Below are 21,881 nucleotides of genomic sequence, written 5' to 3'. Positions count from 1 at the left end.
AATATTTTATTTATTTTTTTATTTCCACCAGGGTTATGGTTGGTGGCTCGGTGCCAGAATTATGAATCCACTACTCCTGGCAGCCATTTTTTCCTTTTTCTCTATTTCATTTAGAAATTTTATTTATACAGATACAGAGAAATTGAGACTGGGCCAGATAGTGGCACACCTGGTTAAGTACACACATTACAGTGCACAATAACCCACGTTCAAGCCCCTGGTCCCCACCTGCAGGGTGGGGACACAAGTGATGAAGCTGCAGTTCTCTCACCCTCTCTGTTCCCCTTCAATTTTTGTCTCTATCCAGTAATATATATATATATATATATATATATGAAATTGAGATTACCATGGGGGAGAGGGAGAGAAACACTTGCAGACCCTCATTTGTGAAGCTTCTTCCTTATAAGCAGGGGAGGTGGGGGAACGGACACTGCCTGGCTGCACTAAATAAACATTAAGAAGAAGAAAGTTCAGGGGCCAGGTGGTGGCACACCTGGTTGAATGTACATACTACAATGCACAAGGACCTGGGTTCAAGCCCCTGGTCCCCACTTGCAAGTGTCTGTCTCCCCCTCCTCAACTTCTCTGTCTCTATCCAGTAATAAATTAATAAAATAGGGGGTCGGGCAGTAGCGCAGAGGCTTAAGCACAAGGACTGGTGTAAGGATCCCAGTTCAAGCCCCCGGCTTCCCACCTTTAGGGGAATAGCTTTACAGGCGGTGAAGCAGGTCTGCAGGTGTCTATCTTTCTCTCCCCCTCTGTCTTCCCCTCCTCTCTCCATTTCTCTTTGTTCTAACCAACAACGATGACGTAAATAACAACAACAATAATAATAATAACTACCACAACAATAAAACAAGGGCAACAAAATGGAGGAAAAAGCAAAATAAATAAGTAATTTTTTAAAAAATACATTTACACAACCATTATACTATCTCCCCAGGCCTCTGACTACATCTTAAAACAGATACCACAAAAATACTATTACAATGTAAACTAAACTTAACAAATTTCCAAATTTCATTTACACCACTTACATAAAATATTCTGAAACTCAATTCAACAAAGTTCATCAAATTTTTATTACGAATATTCTGCCAAAACAAAAAACAACACCTTCAAACTACTCCTTCTGTTTTTGCTGTTTCTTAGTCCGTCCACTTTTCTTCTGTCCTTTCTTTTTTTTCTTGGTGAGAACAGCTTTTTCTCCAATAAATAAACTTTCAGAATGTCCTACAGTTTTTGGAGCAAAATTAAGTCCCTGCTTAGGTTTACTGACATTCTTCAAACGGGGATTTGAATTTTGTTTTAGTTTTTCCTTATTAACAGAACGCATGACTCTGAGTTTCCTTCCCATGAGTTCAGAATTATTTAATTTCAAAGCAAGATGAACAGCATCTGCATTCTGGAATAAAAAGCAATATATTAATTTCTAACAGAAACCCATCTACAAAAGGACAAGTAACATTCCCACCTTAATGGACTAGAACATTTTCAAATTTGTACTTAAAAACTCTTCTCAACTCCAAATCCCAAGTGTTTCAGCAATTGTAGTTGTAGTCTTCTTTTAATCATCTCTCTCCATTTTTTTTCTCCAGGAAATATATGGCCTTAGCAAATAATGACATGACAATGCAATAGGATTCTTTTTCCATTACATAGTAAGATTTCAACTCACTAACTAGGTTGGCCATATATAATTATTTAAATTAGTGCATTTCCTACTCATTAACTTCAAAAGTTCCAGTAAAGGGTGGGGGTAGACAGCATAATGGATATTCAAAGAGACTCTTACACCTGAGGCTAAAAAGTCCCAGGTTCAATCGCCTACATCACCAGAAACCAGAGTTGAACAGTGTGCTCTGGTTAAAGAAAAAAAAAAAGTTCCAGTGGATTAGCTGACTTCCATCGCTGGGGAGCCAGAGATGACCCAAACTGCCCCTGCAGCTACAGACAGACTATGACCCACATAGTCAACGACTGTCACCTCTCCAGATTCAAAGGAGGTCTCGAAACTTTACATCAGGCTCAACCTGATACTGCTGACTGGCTACGGAAGAAGGGCAAACGCTAGAAGAAGAAGCTGACTTGAGAAGAGAGAGCTTTCCACTGCAGTCCCTGAGATGATAAGCTCTCTGCTGGGTTCTGTTTACATCCAATTTTTTGATTATTCATTCATTCCAATAAAAAAACCATTCTATGCCAGTCAACCCAAACATTCAAGGGATGTTTGTTAAAGGATATCTATAAAACATTATCAAGAGAAAAAAAACAGCAACCCCACAGGTGGTACAAGGGGTGAGTTTATTCCTCAGTCATGACGAATGCCAAAATGATGCTCTGGTTCATGTTCTCTCTCTTCTCTCTCTCTCTCTCTCAACTAGACAGAACACTACTTGATGCTGGCTTATGATGTTGTGGGAGACTGAACCTGAGATTTTGGAGCCTCAGGAATGAGTCTCTTTTCATAGCCATTATGAAACGGCTATACCATGGTGCACTCGTTCTCTCAATATTTTATTTTATTTTTGAGAGAGATGCCGGGGGAGGGGGGAGCACGCTCTGGTTTAAAAAACAAAAGCAGGGGGAGTCGGGCGGTAGCGCAGCAGGTTAAGTGCACGTGGCGCAAAGCACAAGGACCGGCATAAGGATCCTGGTTCGAGTCCCCAGCTCCCCACCTGCAGGGGAGTCGCTTCACAGGCAGTGAAACAGGTCTGCAGGTGTCTATCTTTCTCTCTCCCTCTCTGTCTTCCCCTCCTCTCTCCATTTTTCTCTGTCCTATCCAACAATGACAACAACAATAATAACTACAACAATAAAATCAACTAGGGCAATGAAAGGGAATAAATAAATATATATAAAAAAAAAGCAGGGGTTGAGAGTGGTGTTATACCTGGTTAAGAGCACATGTTACAATGTGCAAGGACCTAAGTTCGAGCCCCTAGTCCCCATCTGCAGAGGGAAAACTTTTTGCAAGTGGTAAAGCAGTGTTTCGGGTGTTTCTCTCTCATTCTTCCTCTATTTCCTCTTTCGCTCTCAATTCCTGGCTATCTCTATCAAATAAAGATAATAATAATAAAAAAAGCAACCGGGAGTCGGGCGGTAGTGCAGCAGGTTAAGTACATATGGCACAAAGCGCAAGGACTGGCATAAGGATCCCGGTTTGAGCCCCTGGCTCTCCCTACAGGGGAGTCACTTCACAAGCAGTGAAGCAGGTCTGCAGGTGTCTCTCTTTCTCTCCCCCTGTCTTCCTCTCCTCTCTCCATTTCTCTCTGTCCTAACAACATCAATAACAACAATAATAACTACAACAATAAAGCAACAAGGGCAACAAATGGGAATAAATAAATAAATATATATATTTTAAAAAGCATCCAACAATTGGGGAGACATCCTAAAATGTGGGTTTCAAAAATGGAGACATTTGAAGAGAAAAAATAATAAAACTACTTCAATTTCATCATGACATGGGAACAGAGAAAGCACAATAAATGATCAACATTTCAGCCAATTATGAGTGGGGAAAAAAAGTATATAGCATAATATTACATCACTCAGTGGAAGATGCCCACACAACAGAAAGCAAAACAAAGGGGCCGGGTGGTAGCGCACCTGGTTAAGCACATGTGTTATAGTGCGCAAGAAGCCGGGTTCAAGCTCCTGGTCCCCACCTGCAGGAGAGAAGCTTCACGAGTGGTGAAGCAGTGTTGCAGGGGTCTCTCTCCCTCTCTATCACCCCCTTCCCTCTCAATTTCTGGCTGCCTCTATCTAATAAATAAAGAAAGAAAAGAAAAGAAAAGAAAAGAAAAGAAAAAAGCAAAACAAGTAGCAAGCCTAAGTTCAACTATAAAATAAAGCAAAGAAGAAATAAGACAGTATTTGTGTGGAGAGAAGAAAAACTTCAGTGCCATTCGATTGATAGTATGTACTTTAATGGCTTTAATACCCAATAATTAGAATATTAATAACATTAATATGGAGAAAGAGAAAACTGGAAAGCCACTTTTTACTTTTTGCCAAAGACAGAGAGGGAAGATAGAGAGGAAGAGACAGACAGAGAGGGGAGACAGCAAAGCACATGTGAAACTTCCCAAGTAGGTATTCCCAAGTGGTCCAGGACAGTTCCTCATACACACCAAAGTGTGCATGCCACAGAGCAAGCTGTATCATTTGGTCCCTAGAAAATCTTTAGGTTTGGGTGGTCCAGGAAGTGGTACAGAGCTCTGCATAAAGCTTTCCCCCTGCAGGTGGGGAACAGGGGCTCGAACCTGGGTCCTTGCACCTGATAATGTATACGCTTACCATGTGCACCACTACCCAGACCCCATGAACATCCCTTCATTTCTTTTCTTAAAAATATTTTATTTACTTATTTTTAACTTATTTTTTATTTTAAGTAAATATTTCTTTAAATATTTACTTATTTTATTTTTTACTTATTTACTTATTTTTTAAAGATACCAGAGCACTGCTCAGCTCTGGCTTATAGTGGTGCTGTGGATTGAACCTGGGACCTCAGAGCCTCAGATACAAAAGTTAGTTTATTTATTTATTTATTTATTTATTTATTTATTTATTGCATAGAGACAGAGGGAAAATGAGAAAGGAGGAGGCGGCAGAGAGACAGAGAGACACCTGCAACCCTGCTTCACCACTCGTGAAGCCTCCCCCCGCCCCCATAGGTGGGGACCAGACGCTTGAAGTCCTTGCACACTGTAATGCATGCACTCAACCAGGTGCACCACCACCTGGCCCCAGATAGGAGTCTTCTGCATAACCACCATGCTGTTTCCCCAGTCCAAATAGGATTTAAGAGTGAAAGTGAGTTATGTCTTAAGAGCAATGACATTAGTCTCACATACCTCAAAGAGCACATAGCAAAACCCTCTGCCAACTCCTGTAACTTTATCTCTCACAATCCTTACTGACACAATAGCACCACAATCCGAAAAGTGCTCCTCAACTGTAGATTCTTCAATTTCTAAAAACAAATTCAAGACAAGTGGAGATAAGAACCTGGAATCGTTCAGAAAGCTGGAGACTTAAAGTTACTATGCTTCTTCTATCTGTTATTTAATAATATACTTTATGTATTATTTAAAAAAACTTACTGTATGGGAGATTCCCCACAAACACCGATCTCTTGTCCCTCTGAAATACAAAAAGAATTTTAAAAATTGTATTCACTGAAGCAGAAAAGGAACTCACCCTAGAAAGCGCCCTTTGCTTCACCTTTCTATTGAGACTGGCTGTCCTCTTCTGACGTGACCACACACCTGCTCCTTAGTTTCTCTTGGGGCTGCGGCACTCCCTGGTGTACCTGGGCTTCAACCTGGCCACATGTTTGCAAGGCAAGTGCTTGACCCACTGAGTTTGTCTCTCCAGCACCAAAAATGTGGTTACGGAGGGCAAAGACTGTTTTCATCTGTCTTTTCTCTTTTTTGCCTCCAGGATTATTGCTGGGGCTCAGTGCCTGCACTACAAATCCACTGCTCCTGGAGGCCATTTTTTTCCCCATTTTGTTGCCGTTATTATTGTTGTTGGATAGGACAGAGAGAAATTAAAAGAAAAGGGAAAGACAGAGAGGGGGAGAGAAAGATAGCCACCTGGAAACCTGCTTCACCGCTTGTGAGGCAACCCCCCTGGAGGTGGGGAGCCAGGGGCTTGGACCTGTATCCTTACACTGGCCCTTGCACTTCACGCCATATGCACTTAACCCGCTGCAGTACTGCCCAGTTCCCTCGTCTGTGTTTTCTCTCTTTCTTTATTTTTAACTTCAAGGTTATTGCTAGGCTCTGTGCTAGCACTATGAATCCACTGTTCCTGGTGGCCATTTTTTCCATTTTATTGGACAGGACAAAGAGAAATTAAGAGAGAAGGGGGAAAGAGATGGGGGGAGGGGTAGTGAGAGAGAAAAAGAAGAGAGAGAAGACAGGAGAGAGAGCGAGAGCTGCAAACCTGCTTCACCACTTGTGAAGCTTCCCCTTGCAGGTAGGGAACAGGGGCTTGAACCCATATCCTTGCACGGGTCTTTGCATTAAGTACTATGTGCACTTAACCAGGTGCACCACCACCCAGACCCCCTTCTGTGTTTCTCTATGCTAATACCATTCCTCTCCTAGCATAATCGAAGAAAACATTTCTGGGGCTGGGGAGGTAGAACAATGGTAGTTTATACTTTGCACATGAGGGCTTGCTGGGTTCAATCCCTAGAATCACATGAAAACAACAAAGGGAATTCCATGGATAACGGAACAGTCATTCATGCAGAAAGAAAGAGAGAGAGAGAGAGAGAGAGAGAGAGAGAGAGAGAAAGGAAGGGAGAAAGGAAGGGAGGGAGGGAGGGAGGGAGGGAGGGAGGGAGGAAGAATAGATAGATAGATAGATAGATAGATAGATAGATAGATAGATAGATAGGGCCAGAGATGGCTTAACAATGTAGTGCATGTGTAAGACTCTGGATTATCCTATCAAACAAACAAAAAGTAAGTTTCACTTTAGTTCTCTGAATTCAAGTAGTACTTACAGATGAAGTCTCAGATGCAAGATCAACTCTGATACGAAATCCATCTGCAATTTGAGCTCCATTTCTGTATGATACACATACAAGGAAATGGCTATTAAAATGTGTAGTTACTGGAATATTCACTCTATTGTGAAGCAAAAGAGCAGAACACATCCATACAAACTTAATAATTGTATTCAAACTTCAGGGATAAAATTACCTTTTCAAAGCTTTTATAGCAGCACTCTCATCCTTAAACACAACGTAAGCATTAATATTTTTCTGATCGGGATGAACTTCACGTCTACACTCAAAAAATGAAATAAAAAGACAATGTTAAGATGCAATAATTTTCAACATGGCTGGAACAAACACAAATTGTTTTCTGCTCTTTATTTATTTATAGAGTAGAGACAGCCAGAAATCAAGAGGGATGGGACAGAGAGGAGAGACAGAGATGCCTGTAGCACTGCTTCACCACTTGTGAAACTTTCCTCTGCAGGTGGGCACTGGGGGGCTTGAACCTAGGTCCTTGCACATTATAACATGTGCACTCAACCAGGTGTGCCACCCAACCTCTTTTCTACTCCTGACAAATATGATACGATTTTTTAAATGGGGTGGTGGATATTTATCTCTTTTTTTGGGGGGGAGGGAGAGATGTATTTACTTGTTAATGAGAGAGAGAAAAGAAGAGATCCAGTCCATCAGCCTGGCACATACTTTCTGACCAATAATAAATGAATGAATATTTTAAAAAATTTTAAATCCTGACTTACTGCGATTCGCAGAAATATTTTTAAAGTAACTATTGGGGCCAGGCAGTGGCACACCTGGTTAAGCGAGGACCCAGGTTCAAACCCCTGGTCCCCACCTGCAGGGGGAAAGTTTCACAAGTGGTGAAGCAGGGCTGTAGATGTCTATCTTTCTCTCCCCCTCTCTGTCTTCCCCTCCTCTCTCCATTTCTCTCTGATCTATCCAACAACAAAGACATCAATAATAACTACAACAATAAAACAGCAAGGGCAACAAAAGGGAATGAATAAATAAATACCTGATTGAAAAAAAAAAAGAAAAGAAAACCAAAATGGGCAGGGGTAGATAGCACGCAAAGAGATTCATGTGGTCCGGGAGGTGGCACAGTGGCTAAGGCACTAGACTCTCAAGCATGAGGTCCTGAGTTCAATCCCTGGCAACACATGTACCAGAGTGATGTCTGGTTCTCTCTCTCTCTCCTATATTTCTCATTAATAAGTAAATAAGATCTTTAAAAAAAAAAAAAGAAAAGAGAGATTTTTATGCCTGCAGCTCCAGAGTCCCAGGCTCAATGCCCTGAACCACCATAAGGTAGAGTTGGGGGGGGGGGGGGGCAGAGAAAATCTCCTGAGAATTAAAAAAGGTAAGTCACATAACCAATATGGTTCTAAAACCCTCACATAGACTACTTAAAGCTTAAAGAGCAACAGAGTAAATTTCCTCTAGGAAAACTTGACCAGTGAACAGTAACTTCCCAGAAAGATGCTTATGTTTAAAATGTAGCTGAGGAAAAGTTATGCTGGTAAAACTCTGGACTTAAAGTGCCTGAGGTCCCAGGTTCAAATTGTAGTACTGCTCGTAACAAGTGAGGTCCCAGGTTCAATTTGTAGTACTGCTCGTAACAAGTCTGATTCATGAGCAAGACAGGAGAGAGCCCAGAGAACCTCTGTGGCAAACGGGATACCGAGGATTTCGTTTAGGACTTCTGTGCAAGTCTTAAGCTCTACCTGCTGTAGCAGCTCCCCAGCCTCTTATAAACTTACTTTATAGCTGCCAACTTTTTGGACATAGTTCCCTCTGCTGGAATCTTTGAAGAAAGGAAAAAGATTATTAAAAATGTTTTCAGGAGTATCTATTTAATTGTATCTAAACACAAACAGCTTATTTCATACTCCAAGGACCATAGACACAACTACTTTAAAGAACAATCAGAAAAAAAAAAAAAAAACTCAGTAGGGAGTTGGGCGGTAGTGCAGCGGGTTATGTGCAGGTGGTTCAAAAAGCAAGGACCAGCATTAAGGATTCCGGTTTGAGCCCAACTCCCCACCTGCAGAGGAGTCGCTTCACAGGTTGTAAAGCAGGAGTGCAGTGTCTTTCTCTCCCCCTGTCTTCCCCTCCTCTCTCCATTTCTCTCTGTCTTATCCATCAACAACAGCAGCAATGACAACAATAACAATAAATACAACAAGGGCAACAAAATGGGGAAAAAATAGCCTCCAGGAGCAGTGGATTCATAGTATAGGCACTGAGTCCCAGCAATAACCCTGTAGGCAAAAAAAAATAAAAATAAAAATATTGTAGCTCCATGACTTCATGGCTGATGAAAGTGGGAGATGAAGAGATACACCAAAGGGCAAAATAAATAAATAAATATAGATACTAAAAGCAACAACTTCTTCTCTAGGACTAGATTTGAACTTGTTGGTTCAAAATTGTTAAAGACAAGTTATTCTCCATTCCAATAATACATTAAAAGGTCTGATTTAAATGTAATATTTAATAAATATGAAATTTTAAGGGGAAAAGAAAACATACCAGAGAACGAAATCGTACAGATTCTATTTGTCCATACTCTTTGAAAAATGACTTCAACTTCTGAAATTAAAAAAAAAAAATATATATATATATATATATATATATATTAGTGTACTTTTGTAACATTAAATAAGTGCAACAAAAAGGAATTAAACTGATAACCTTCTACAGCTACATTATAATTTAAAAAAAATTTTTTTTTTTTTAGTAATGAGAGGGATAGGAGAGGGAGAAAGAACCAGACATCACTCTGGTACATGTGCTGCCAGGGACTGAACTCAGGACCTCATGCTTAAGAGACCAACATTTTTCATAAGCAGTGAAGCAAGTATGCAGGTGTCTTTCTCTCCACGTCTGTCTTCCCCTCCTCTCTCCATTTCTCTCTGTCCTATCCAACAACGACGACATTAATAACAACAATAACTACAAAAAGGGCAACAAAAGGGAAAATAAATAAATATAAAAAAGAGACCAACATTTTATCCACTGTGCCACCTCCCAGACCACAGATTATAATTTTTTTTAATATTTTATTTATTTTAATGAAAAAACACTAGAGCATGATCAGCACTTGTTTAGGTGATGCTGGAAACTGAGCCAGGGAGTTCAGAGTCTCAGCCATGAAAGTCTTTTGCATAACCATTATTACTATATCCCCAGCCCCTAGGCAAGTCTCTCTCTCTCTCCTTTTTTTTTCTTAATAAATATTTATTTATTTATTCCCTTTTGTTGCCCTTGTTTTATTATTGTTGTTATTCATGTCGTCATTGCTAGATAGGACAGAGAGAAATGGAGAGAGGAGTGGAAGAGAAAGAGAGAGAGAGGAAGAGAAAGATAGACACCTGCAGACCTGCTTCACCACCTGTGAAGCGACTCCCCTGCAGGTGGGGAGCCGGGGGCTTGAACCGGGATCCTTCTGCCAGTTCTTGCACTTTGCGCCAAGTGCACTTAACCCACTGCGCTACTGCCCGACTCCCAATTCTCTTTTTTTTTAAAGAACCAGGTATCATTCTGATACATGTGTTGCCAGGGATTGAACTCAAGGCCTCATACTTGAGAGTCTAATGCTTTATCCACTGTTGCACCTCCTGGACCATCCTATTAGATTTAAAAAAATATATATTTTATTATCTTTATTTACTTATTAGATAAAGACAGCTGGAAATTGAAAGAAAGAGGACAAGAGGGAGAGAGAGACAAGAGATAACCACAGCACTGCTTCATCACTTGTGGAGTTTTCACCTGCAGGTGAGGACTGGGGGCTTAAACCTGGGTCTTAGCGCATTGTAACATGTACACAAAACCAGGTGTGCCACCACCTGGCCCCTTCTTTTACCTTTATTTATTTATTTATTTTAAAACAGAGCATTGCTCAACTCTTGTTTACGGTGATGTGGGAAACTGACCTGGGACTGCAGGTGTCTATCTTTCTCTCCCCCTCTGTCTTCCCCATCTCTCTCCATTTCTCTCTGTCCTATACAACAATAATAACTACAATAACAATGCAACAACAAGGGCAACAAAAGGGAATAAATAAATAATAATAATAAAAGAATAGGAAAGCTGTCAGGGGAGGGGATGAGATATGTACAGAGTTTTGATAGTGGGTCTTGTTAGTGGGTCCTATGGTCTTGTTAGTGTTTCCATTTTATAAATAAAAGAAAGAAAAAAAAAGATTATTCCACAGATTTTTCTATTTTCATACTGGCCTAAACCAGAAATGAATTTTATTTACTGACAAAGAATATTGGTTTAGGAAAAGATACAAGAGGGGTTGGGTGGTAGCACACCTGGCTAAGTGCATGTTTTAACATGCACAAGGACCCAGGTTCAAGCACTGGTCTCCACCTGCAAGGGGAAAGCTTCAGGAGTGGTGAAGCAGGGCTGCAGGTATCACTCTCTCTCTCTTTCCCTTCCCATCTCCTCTCACTCTCAATTTCTCTCTGTTCTATCAAATAAAATAAAATTTAAATAATTATAGAAAGAAATATAAAGAAGAAGTAGACATAAGAGAGGCCAGGTAGTGGTACACTCAGTTGCATGCACATGCTACAATGCAGAAGGACCCAGGTTTAAGCCCTCGGTCCCCATCTGCAGAGGGAAAGCTTTGGAAAAGTGTTGGAACAGTGTTGGAACCATGTTGCAGGTGTCTTTCACTCTATCACCCCTTGCCTCTTGATTTCTGACTGTCTCTATCCTTATGCTTTGTACTATGTGTGCTTAACCTGGTACACCACCGCCTAGCCCCCGGCTGTCTCTATCCTATATATAAATATAACTTAAAAAAAAAAAGACAGAGAGAGACAGAGGGAGAGAGAGAGAGCGAGAAACCACAGTACCAAAGCTTCCTTCTATGTCGTGAGAGTCACACTCGAATCTGGGTTACATACATGGCAAAGAAGCATACTATCCAAGTGAGTTTATTCTGCCAATTCAAGTATGATATTTGGTGGTCCGGGAGGTGGTGCAGTGATAAAGCTTTGGACTCTAAAGTATGAGTTCCCGAGTTGGATCCCCAGCAGCACATGTGCCAGAGTGATGTCTGATTCTTTCTCTCTCCTCCTATCTTTCTCATAAATAAATAAAATCTCCAAGAAGGATTCAGAGGACCTAGTGGGGGGTGTATTGTTATATGGGAGACTGGGGAATGTTATGCATGTACAAACTATTGTACTTACTGTTGAATGTAAAACATTAATTCCCCAATAAAAAATAAAAATAAATAAAATATTTAAAAAAAACGAATTCACCACTTAAAAAAAAAAAAGTATGGTATTTGTAGCTTTGTTTCAGGGGGGGCTGGGCAGTGGCAGACCCAGTGAAGTGTACATAGAACTATACTCTTTTGTTTCTAAGGAAGTGAAATTTAAATTGTTCTTCCTGAAGTGGGTGTGATTACTACCCAAAGCACTGCCAACTGTGGTCACCAACACAAGTACCCATGAAAAGTAAAAGGTTTGAGTTTAGTAGTGAGCCTCAAATTATATAGGAGAAATTCAGAACGAATGCATTTATACACATCAGAACAGAGTAGTTAAAGAGATAAATATTCCTAGCAAATGCTGGTATCAAGGAAATGACTATGGGAATGGAAAGAGATGTGGCCTGGAATGTGGTGCAGTGGATATAGTGTTGGACTCTCAAGTATGTGGTCCTGAGTCCAATCCCCAGTATTCTGTGTGTCAAAGTGATGCTCTGGTTCTCCCACTTTCACTTTCTCATTAATGAATAAGTTGGAAGGAAGGGAGGGAAGGAGAGGGGAGGGAAGGAGGGAGGGGAGGGTAAGTAGAATCAATCTATAGAACAGAGCACTGCTCAGCTCTGGCTCATGGTGGTGTGGGGGATTGAACCTGGGACTTGAGAGCCTCAGACATGAAAGTCTCTTTGCATAACCATTATGCTATACCCCCACCCAGGACAGTCATTTATAATGGAGTTGTATATTCATGATAAAGTGCTTATGTAACAGAGAAGACAATGTAACGAATACACTTCTCTGAATCTTTATACTAGAGACTTACCTTCTTATTACATGTGACAGGCAAATTCCCAACAAACACCGTTCTCTCATTCTTCAACCTCTCTTCTTCGTGGTTGATTTGAATTTTCTTTCTTTGATTTGCAATTGTGTTATCTACTTCATCTACTTTTTCAACATCAGATTGAGAATTTTTTCTTTTCTGTCTTTGTTTCTGTTGATTTTCATCTTCTAAATCAGCATTTGCTAGAGCATTTTCCCTTTTTAAGGGGGAAAAATAAAAAAGATAGAAATGAGTCAAGGAAGCCAAATCTAGTACAGTTGCGATTACCTAGAATGAAGGGTGAAAAAGGTCATGAGATACCAGCTGGCAGAGCACATGCTTTGCAGTATTTGAGAACCTGGGATCAGCGTGCATGTGGGGGGGGGGGGGCCGAGAATGGTAGGAAGGTGTGATGGTGATTTCCCCCTTTTTTTTAATATACATTCCCGTTTTGTTGCCCTTGTTGTTTTATTGTTGTAGTTATTACTGTTGTTATTCCCATTTTGTTGCCCTTGTTTTATTGTTGTAGTTATTACTGTTGTTATTCATGTCATCGTTGTTGGATAGGACAGATATATGCAGAGAGGAGGGGAAGACAGAGAGGGGAAGAAAAAGATACCTGCAGACCTGCTTCACCGCCTGTGAAGTGACTCCCCTGCAGGTGGGGAGCCGGGGGCTCGAACTGGGATGCTTACACCAGTCCTTGCACTTGCGCCACCTGCGCTTAACCCACTGTGCTACCGCCTGACTCCCGATTGTCCCCCTTTTTAAAAAAATTTTTTTTCATCTTTATTTACTGGATAGAGACAGCCAGAATTTGAGAGTGGAGATAAAGAGAGAGAGAGACAGAGAGACACCTGCAGCCCTGCTTCATCACTCATGAAGCTTTCCCCCTGCAGGTGGAGACCAGGGTCTCGAACCTGGGTCCTTGTGCATTGTAACATGTGCGCTCAATCAGGTGCGCCACCACCTGGCTACCTCCCCTCTCTCTTTAAATATAAAAAATAACAGAAAATTGGGTAAGGAAGCGGCTCAACTGTATTGTGCATGCAATGTCTCCGGGTTCATTGCCCTGCACCAAGTACAAAAATTAACAGCAGAATATGAAGAGGTGGCACAGTGGCTAAAGCATTAGACTCTCAAGCATGAGGTCCCAAGTTCTATCCCTCACATTGCAAGTACGAACGTGATGCTCTGGTTCTCTTTTTCTCCTATCTCCATGAAAAAAAATAAATAAAATCTTAACAAAAAAAAAGGGTATGAGGGGGAGCTGGGCGATGGCGCAGTGGGTTTTAAGCGCACATGGTGCGAAACGCAGGGACCGGCGTAAAGATCCTGGTTCAAGCCCCCAACTCCCCACCTGCAGGGGAGTCGATTCACAGACGGTGAAGCAGGACTGCAGGTGTCTTTCTCTCTCCCTGTCTTCCCCTCCTCTCTTCATTTTCCTCTGTCTAATGCAACAACGACAGCGATAACAACAAGGACAATAAACAAGGGCAACAAGAGGGAAAAAAATTTAAGACTATGAGGAATGTCATATTTAAGGAACAGTTAAGAGATACACTGATAACATCTAAGTAAAATGTGAGGAGAGTTCAAAAAAGATTACTGTCAGAGAATTCAATGTCTTTGATAAGAAAAGCTGCCACGTGAGGTGATGGTGCACAGGGTTGCATGCATATTGCCAAAGAAGGACCCCGGTGCCCACCTGCAAGGGGGAAGCTATGCTGCAGATGTCTCTCTTTCTCTCTCCTGCTGTCTCCTCTTTCCCACTCAATTTGTCCATACTAAAAATAATAGGGGCTGGGTGGTGGTCTACCTAGTTAAGTGCATGTATTACCATGCAGAAGGACCCAGGTTCAAGTCCCCAGTCCCCATCTGTAGGAGAAGCTTCACAAGTGGTAGAGCAGGGCTGGAGGTGTCTGTCTCTCTTTCTTCTTTTAATATTTATTTATTTATTCCCTTTTATTGCCCTTGTTTTATTGTTGTAGTTATTGTTGTTACTGATGTTGTTGTTGTTGGACAGGACAGAGAGAAATGGAGAGAGGGGAAGACAGAGGGGACAGTATTTTATTTGCTAGAACAGAGCAAGTAAAAGTGAAAGGGGAGATAGAAAGAGAGGGAGTCGGGTGGTAGCTCAGCGGGTTAAGCACGCATGGTGCAAAGTGCAAGGACCGGCATAAGGATCCTGGTTCAAGCCCCAGGCTCCCCACCTGCAGGGGAGTCGCTTCACAGGTGGTGAAGCAGGTCTGTAGGTGTCTTTTCTCTCTTCCCGTCTTCCCGTCCTCTCTCCATTTGTCTCTATCCTATCCAACAACAACAACAACAATAACTACAACAATAAAACAACAAAGGCAACAAAAGGGAATAAATAAATATTAAAAAAAAAAAACCAGGTATCCAACAACAGATAAGTGGCTGAGCAAGTTGTTGTGGTATATATACACAATGAAATACTACTCAGTTATTAAAAACAATGACTTAGGGAGTCAAGCGATAGTGCAGAGGGTTAAGCGCACATGGCTCAAAGCCCAAGGACCAGCAGAAGGATCCCATTGGAAGGATCTCATTTCAAGCCCCCAACAACCCACCTACAGGGGAGTCACTTCACAGGTGGTGAAGCAGCTCTGCAGGTGTCTATTTTTCTCTCTCCCTCTCTGTCTTCCCCTCCTCTCTCCATTTCTCTCTGTACTATCCAACGACAGCAACAACAGTAATAATAACCACAACAATAAAACAAGAAGGGCAACAAAAGGGGGAAAAAGTGGTCTTCAGGAGCAGTGGATTCATGGTGCAGGCACCGAGCCCTGGCAACAATCCTGTAGGCAAAAACAAACAAACAAACAAACAAAAAATGGTGACTTCACCATTTTCAGCGAGTCTTGGATGGAGCTTGAAAAAATTATGTTAAGTGAAATAAGTCAAAAACAGAAGGATGAAAGAAAAAAAAAAAACAGAAGGATGAATATGGAATAATCTCACTCTCTGGTAGAATGTAAGATTCTGGGGTGGGTGGGAGAACACAGGTCCAAAAAGGATGACAGAGGACCTAGTGGGGGTTGTATTATTATATGGAAAACTGGGAAATGTTATGCATGTACAAACTATTGTATTTACTGTCAAATATAAAACATTAATTCTCCAATAAAGAAATTTTAAAAAATAATAAAAATAAAAAAAAATAAGTAGATAGAAGGGGAAATTGGCTATCAGGAGCTGAGGATTCATAGTGCAGGCATCATGCCCCAGAGATAACCCAGTTGGCAAAGCATACACACGTGCACATACCCCAAACCAAGCTTCTTCAACAGTTATCGAAGACAAATCATTAAGACAGAAGTACAGAACACTTTTTCTAAAATCTTCAAGGGAAAAGTTAAGAGAAATGGTAAAAGGGTCGAGTGGTGGAGCACCTGGTTAAGTGCACGTATTACCACGCACAAGGGCCCAGGTTCAAATCCCAGATGCCTATCTGCAAGGGGAAATTTCACAAGGGGTGAAGTAGCGTTGCAGGTGTCTCTCTGTCTCTCTCCCTCTCAATCTCATCCATCTCAACTTCTATCAAATAAAGTAAAAAGGAGAGAGAGAGAAAAGGTAAAAAGAGGAATACATAAATAGAGAATGCTTAATTTTCTTAGATTTATCCTTTTTCTTTTTCTTTCTTTCTTCCAGTGTTATCACTCACTGGAGCTTGATGCTGGCACTAGAAATCCACTATTCCTGGAGGCCATTTTTTCTATTTTACTGGATAGGACAGAAAGAAATTGAGAGAGAAGAGGAGACAAAGAAGGAGAGAGAGAGAGACACCTGTTGATCTGCTTCACTGCTTATGAAGCAACCCCCCTGCAGGTGGGGAGCCAGGGCCTCAAACCCGGATCCTTGCACTTAGTACTATGTTACTATGTGCACTTAACCGGGTTACGTCACCACACAGATTAACTTAATATGACATTAAAAAAAAAAAAAAAAGATTTAATACTAAAACAAAAGAGAAAGAGAACCAGAGCATCGCTCTGGCACATGCAGTGTCAGGATCTGAGACTTCATGCTTTTAATTCTTTTTTCTTTTTTTTTTTTTAATCTTTATTTATTAGATAGAGACAGCCAGAAATCAAGAGGGAAGGGGAGATAGGGAGAGAGACAGAGAGACACTTGCAGCCCTGCTTCACCACTCATGAAGCTTTCCCCCTGCAGGTGGGGACTGGGGGCTCAAACCTGGGTCCTTGCACATTGTAATACATGCGCTCAACTAGGTGTGCCACCACCCAGCCCCTAATTTTTTTTTTTTGACAGAACAGATACAAAAACAAGAGGAATGAGGGAGTGTGGAAAGGGGAGGGGGAGGGAGAGATGCACTGTATCACCACTCATGAGGCTTCCCCCTGCAGTTGGAAACCAGGGGCTTGAACCTAGGTCCTTGCAAGAAAGAACCAAAGCATACCACTTTGGCATATGTTATGTTGAGAGATCAATCTCCTGTGGTATGGGTAGATAGCATAATGTTTATGCAAAAAGATTCTCATGCCTTAGGCTCCAAAGTCCCAGGTTCAATCCCCCCATACCACTATAAGCCAGAGCTGAGCAGTGAGCTGGTAAAAAAAATTAAATAAGTAAAATAAGAGAGAAATCAAACTCAGAACCTCATGCTTGAGAGTAACACCGTGTCATCTTTCAGGTCGTATCAGACTTCATGCTATTATGTCCAACACTCTAGCCACTGCATCACTTCCTAGGCTACCAAAATGAGAATCTTGAGAATATTTATATGACATACAGATCAAAGCTATAGGAAGAAGATGTGATGCATATCTTTTTCTTCCTCAAAGATCTTCTTTTAATATTTATTCCCTTTTGTTGCCCTTGATATATATATATATGTATATGTATATGTATATGTATATGTATATGTATATATATATATAGTTGTAGTTATTACTATTGTCATTATTTGTGTCATCGTTGATAGGATGGAGAGAGCTGGGGAAGACAGAGAGGGGGAAAGAAAGATAGACACCTGCAGACCTGCTTCACTGCCTGTGAAGTGAACCCCCTGCAAGTGGGGAGCCAGGGGCTTGAACCAGGATCCTTACGCCGGTCCTTGAGCTTTGCACCACACCTGCTGCACTACCACCCAACTCCCGTGATATCTTTAATGGCACAATCCCTAAAGTACAAAAGAAAAGGTAAGTAGTAGACAAAACCCAGGTCATTGGACAAGGAGGAAAACTACTTTTCTTGAAAGGGGGAAAGTTAAGGATTTACACAGATACATTAAGAAGGGGGACAAAACCAGTGTTTCATATCTGTTAGCCATTAGTAGCCTTCTGACTAGGTAACAAGATCACCTGCTTAGGAAAAAAAGGCTTGGAGATAGTGGCTTGATACACTGAAGAATGTTATGTAGTAACTTATGACTGTCTGATACTTGGACCTTGAGTCAAATAAAATGTAAACAAATTAGTAACCAGGAAAGTTTTGATCCAAGTAAGTATGTTTTTTTAAAAAAACAAAATTGGGGCCAGGTGGTGGCACACCTGGTTAAGTGCTCACATCACAGTGCACAAGGACCCAGGTTCAAGCCCCTGATCCCCACCTGCAGGGGGAAAGCTTCACGAGTGGTGAAGCAGGGCTGCAGGTGTCTCTCTTGTCTGTCTCCCTATCTCCCCCTTCCCTCTCAATTTCTGTCTCTATCCAATAATAAATAAATAAATAAACAAAAAAACCAAAATCATGTATTATATACAGACTAAAATGTTTACAGATAAACACAGGTTTTTATGGTTACTTCTAAATAATGAAAGAAGTGGAAGCATGAAGGGAAGACAAACATCTGGGAAGAGAGCTCAGTTGGTAAAGCACTGACCTCAAGTATCTGAGTTTTCTGGTCCAATCCAACACTGAATGTAGCAGAGTGGTCTTGACTCCTCTCTCTCCCTCCCCTCTATGTCTCAAGTGAAACCCTTCGTCATGTGTCATAATTAATTTTAAAAGGTACAAAGATGAAACAGATTGACCAGGTGTTAATAACTCCTGATACTGTGTACATGGGGAGTTTGCCCTTTTCAACTTTTGGTATGCATGTTTTCCAGAATAATTTTACTTTACATTGGAACTATGAGTGAGGGAAAAACTGAAAAAGATCACTAGGCACACCTGGTTGTGTGTATACACAAGATCCTGTGTCCAAGCCCTGAGTGGAGAAGCAGAGCTACAGATGTCTATCTTCCTCTCTCTCTATTTGCCCTGATCCTCTCAACTTCTCTCTGTTCTATCAAATAAAAAATCATAAAAATAAATTTAAAGGAGGCTGGGCAGTGGCACACCGGGTTAATTACACATAGGACAAAGTGTAAGCACCCACAAAAGGATCCTTGTCCAAACCCCCAGTCCCTGCTTGCAGGGGGTTTAGCTTCACAAGAGGTGAAGTAGATTTGCAAGTATCTATTTTTCTCTCTCCTTCTCTATCTTCCCCTCCCCTTTTGATTTCTCTCTGTCCTATCCAAAAATTAAAATAAATGCCACAGGAGCAGTGGATTTGTGGTGCAGGGACAGAGTCCCGGCGATAACCCTGGAGGAAAAAGTAATAATTAAATTAAAAAGAAGGAAGACTATTTCAGGCATAAGCATCAGTTTTCACTGCCAACTAAAATCTTTAACATCAACTAGCAGAATCTTACCAACCTGTTAGCCAAATTTTTATCTGAATGAGAGAGCTTCTTCTTTTTCTTTGGAGATTCTTGTAAAGATGGTCTTTGACTTTGGGGCACACTTTCTTCTTCATCTTGCTTCCTTTTTGGGGGAGTTACCTTTTAAAAGTTTGAAGTTTTTTGAAAGGTTACCCACTACATTTTTTAAAGAAGCATCTTCTTGCATTCACTGATATTTTCAGTGCTGAATTTAGTATTTTTTAATTATTTTCATTTTACCAGACAACTGATCAGCTCTGGCTTATGGTGCTAGAACTGAACCTGGGACCTGAGAGCCTAAAGCATGAGTGAGTATCTGTTGCATAACCATTATGCTGCTCCCCCCCCCAGTGGCTTTTTTTTTAATGTTTTTTTTTTTAAGAATTTATTTATTTATTCATGAGAAAGATAGGAGGAGAGAAAGAACCAGGCATCACTGGGTACATGTGCTGCCAGGAATTGAACTCGGGACCTCTTGGTTGAGAATCCAATGCTTTAATCCACTGCACCACCTCCAGGACCACCCTGAATGCCTTCTTTTTTTTTTTTTTTTTTCCCTCCTCCAGGGCTATTGCTGGGCTCGGTGCCTGCACCATGAATCCACCGCTCCTGGAGGCCATTTTCCCCCCCTTTTGTTGCCCTTGTTGTAGCTTCGTTGTGGTTATTACTATTGCCCTTGTTGATGCAATTCGTTGTTGGATAGGACAGAGAGAAATGGAGAGAGGAGGGGAAGACAGAGAAGGGGAGAGAAAGAGAGACACCTGCAGACCTGCTTCACCGCCTGTGAAGCGACTCCCCTGCAGGTGGGGAGCCGGGGGCTCCAACCGGGATCCTTACGCCGGTTCCTGCGCTTTGCGCCACATGCGCTTAACCCACTGCGCCACCACCCGACCCCCTGAATGGCTTCTTAAAATTAGTTCTACTGTTTCTCTCTCCAGTTAGGTAGGTGCCAGCACTGCCATAAACCCTTCAAGTCCTGTACCACATCAGAGGTACCATGATAACAGAGGATGCTTCTTCCCTTGCCATGGCTGTCCTTTTCCTGTCTCTATGCCAAGGGGGATTTTACTGAGAATGAGTAAAATTACTGTCTTAGAGGGTTTTTTTGGTTTTTTTTTTCTGTCTTAGAGTTTAAGAAGGTAATAGATAATAATAATAACAAAGTTATTTGGGAATTTTGTTTACTTGGTCACAAGAGCAGAGGATTTATAGTGCAGGCACTGAACCCCAGCAATAACCCCAGGGGGGTGGGGAACCCAACCACTGAATGGCTTCACCTATTATAGAATAGAGAATAACTAAAGTTGGTGGGAAGTAGATTAACATAATGGTTACAAAAGAGGCTCATGCCTGAGGCTCCACAGGCCCAGGTTCAATCCCCCACACCACTGTAAGCCAGAGCTGGGCAGTGCTCTGGTAAAAAAATAAAATAAAAATAAGGGGCCAGGCCGTGGTGCACCGGGCTAAGCGTACATAGTTAAGTGCAAGGAACTGTGCAAGGGTTCGAGCCAGGGGCTACCTTTCTCTCCCCCTCCTCTCAATTTCTTTCTGTCCTTCAATAAAATGGAAAAAAATAAAAATACAGTAACTAAAGGGAAGAAACTTACTCTGGTGGTGAGCTGGAAGGATTACAAGATAGTTTTGCAGTCTTTCATCATGCCTGCGGCTCTTTAATCCCAGGTCTAATCTCCAGCACATAAACCACAAGTGAGCATTGCTCTGGTTTAAAACCAAAGCCAACCAAACAACAACATAAAATAACGCTGGTGATTATCAGAGGGGAAGGTTAGGGGGCACAAGAACACTGGTGGTGGGCGCTGTCACCTGCAAACACACAAACGTGCGCAGCTACATCTCTGAACCTTTGTAAACCAAGGTTAAATCAGTAAGAGAAAACTGACTAAGGAAAATATCAGTCCTATTTATCCCACTTTGGAACTTAAGCTTTGTCAGCTGGTTGCTTGTTTTCAAGTTACTCTAAGTGGAATATTAAGTACAGAACCCCCACGACTGACTCACTTTAGGCACTGGCACGTAGATGGGCTGAAGCTGAGGCTCAACAGTGCTGAAGAGAGACGAGAGGCGAGCGGCGCTGCCTTTGGAAGATGGCTCCCCGTGGAACAGGCTGTTAGCCACTTGCCCAACCAGATACTCTCCTGAGAGACTCCTGCCACCGCCATCGTCCGGGGTCTCCCTACAACAGACGCCAGCAACTCAACAACACGGCGCCCCGGCTGCGGCTCCGCCCGCCCGTGCTCGCGAACGCGCGCCCTCGCCCGGCTACACGTGCCTCGCCCCACTCACCCCTCCCGGACACTTTTCTTTCTCTTCCGTGGGTTCTTGCCTTTTAAAACCATGCTTCTATCCTGGGCGCCGATAGTGCCACCGCACGTGAGACCGCACTTCCGGGTACTCGCTACTTCCGCTTTCGGAGCCCCTCCTCTTCCGCTCCGGGCGTTTTGGAGGACTCGCTGGGCTTCAGAGGTTTGATTGTTGCGGGAGGGGTGGGTGGGACCTTCCGGTTTGTCTTACAGGTCCATTTGGGGGAAACCTTGGTGTAGGTAGGGAAGGAAGTCTCCAAAGAGTAGTTGAAGC

The 21,881-nt window shown here is 41.9% G+C and overlaps 1 protein-coding gene across 3 annotated transcripts; it reads right to left on the bottom strand.

Moving 5' to 3' along the window:
- Nucleotides 1-1,065: 1,065 nt before the first annotated feature.
- On the bottom strand, nt 1,066-21,731 carry RBM34 (RNA binding motif protein 34). 3 transcript variants are annotated; one of them, XM_007522933.3, is made up of 11 exons: nt 21,591-21,731; nt 21,306-21,480; nt 19,282-19,406; nt 12,601-12,817; nt 9,080-9,139; nt 8,308-8,351; nt 6,729-6,812; nt 6,530-6,593; nt 5,115-5,154; nt 4,866-4,984; nt 1,066-1,408 (listed from the first exon to the last, which is right to left on the bottom strand). In XM_007522933.3, exons 1-11 carry the CDS (start codon nt 21,641-21,643, stop codon nt 1,127-1,129), a joined length of 1,263 nt encoding a protein of 420 aa, XP_007522995.1. In that variant the 5' UTR covers nt 21,644-21,731; the 3' UTR covers nt 1,066-1,126. The 3 variants fall into 3 exon arrangements, with proteins under 3 accessions (XP_007522995.1, XP_060047954.1, XP_060047952.1); XM_060191969.1 differs by having other exon boundaries at nt 1,249-1,408; nt 4,933-4,984; XM_060191971.1 differs by lacking the exon at nt 4,866-4,984 and having other exon boundaries at nt 1,228-1,408.
- Between the last annotated feature and the right edge of the window lie 150 nt (nt 21,732-21,881).

The sequence above is a fragment of the Erinaceus europaeus genome, chromosome 6 (genome assembly GCF_950295315.1).
Source record: "Erinaceus europaeus chromosome 6, mEriEur2.1, whole genome shotgun sequence".
Classification (NCBI taxonomy): domain Eukaryota; kingdom Metazoa; phylum Chordata; class Mammalia; order Eulipotyphla; family Erinaceidae; genus Erinaceus; species Erinaceus europaeus.
The sequence above is the reverse complement of the archived record's forward strand: the minus strand, read 5'-3'. Positions and strand labels throughout refer to the sequence as shown.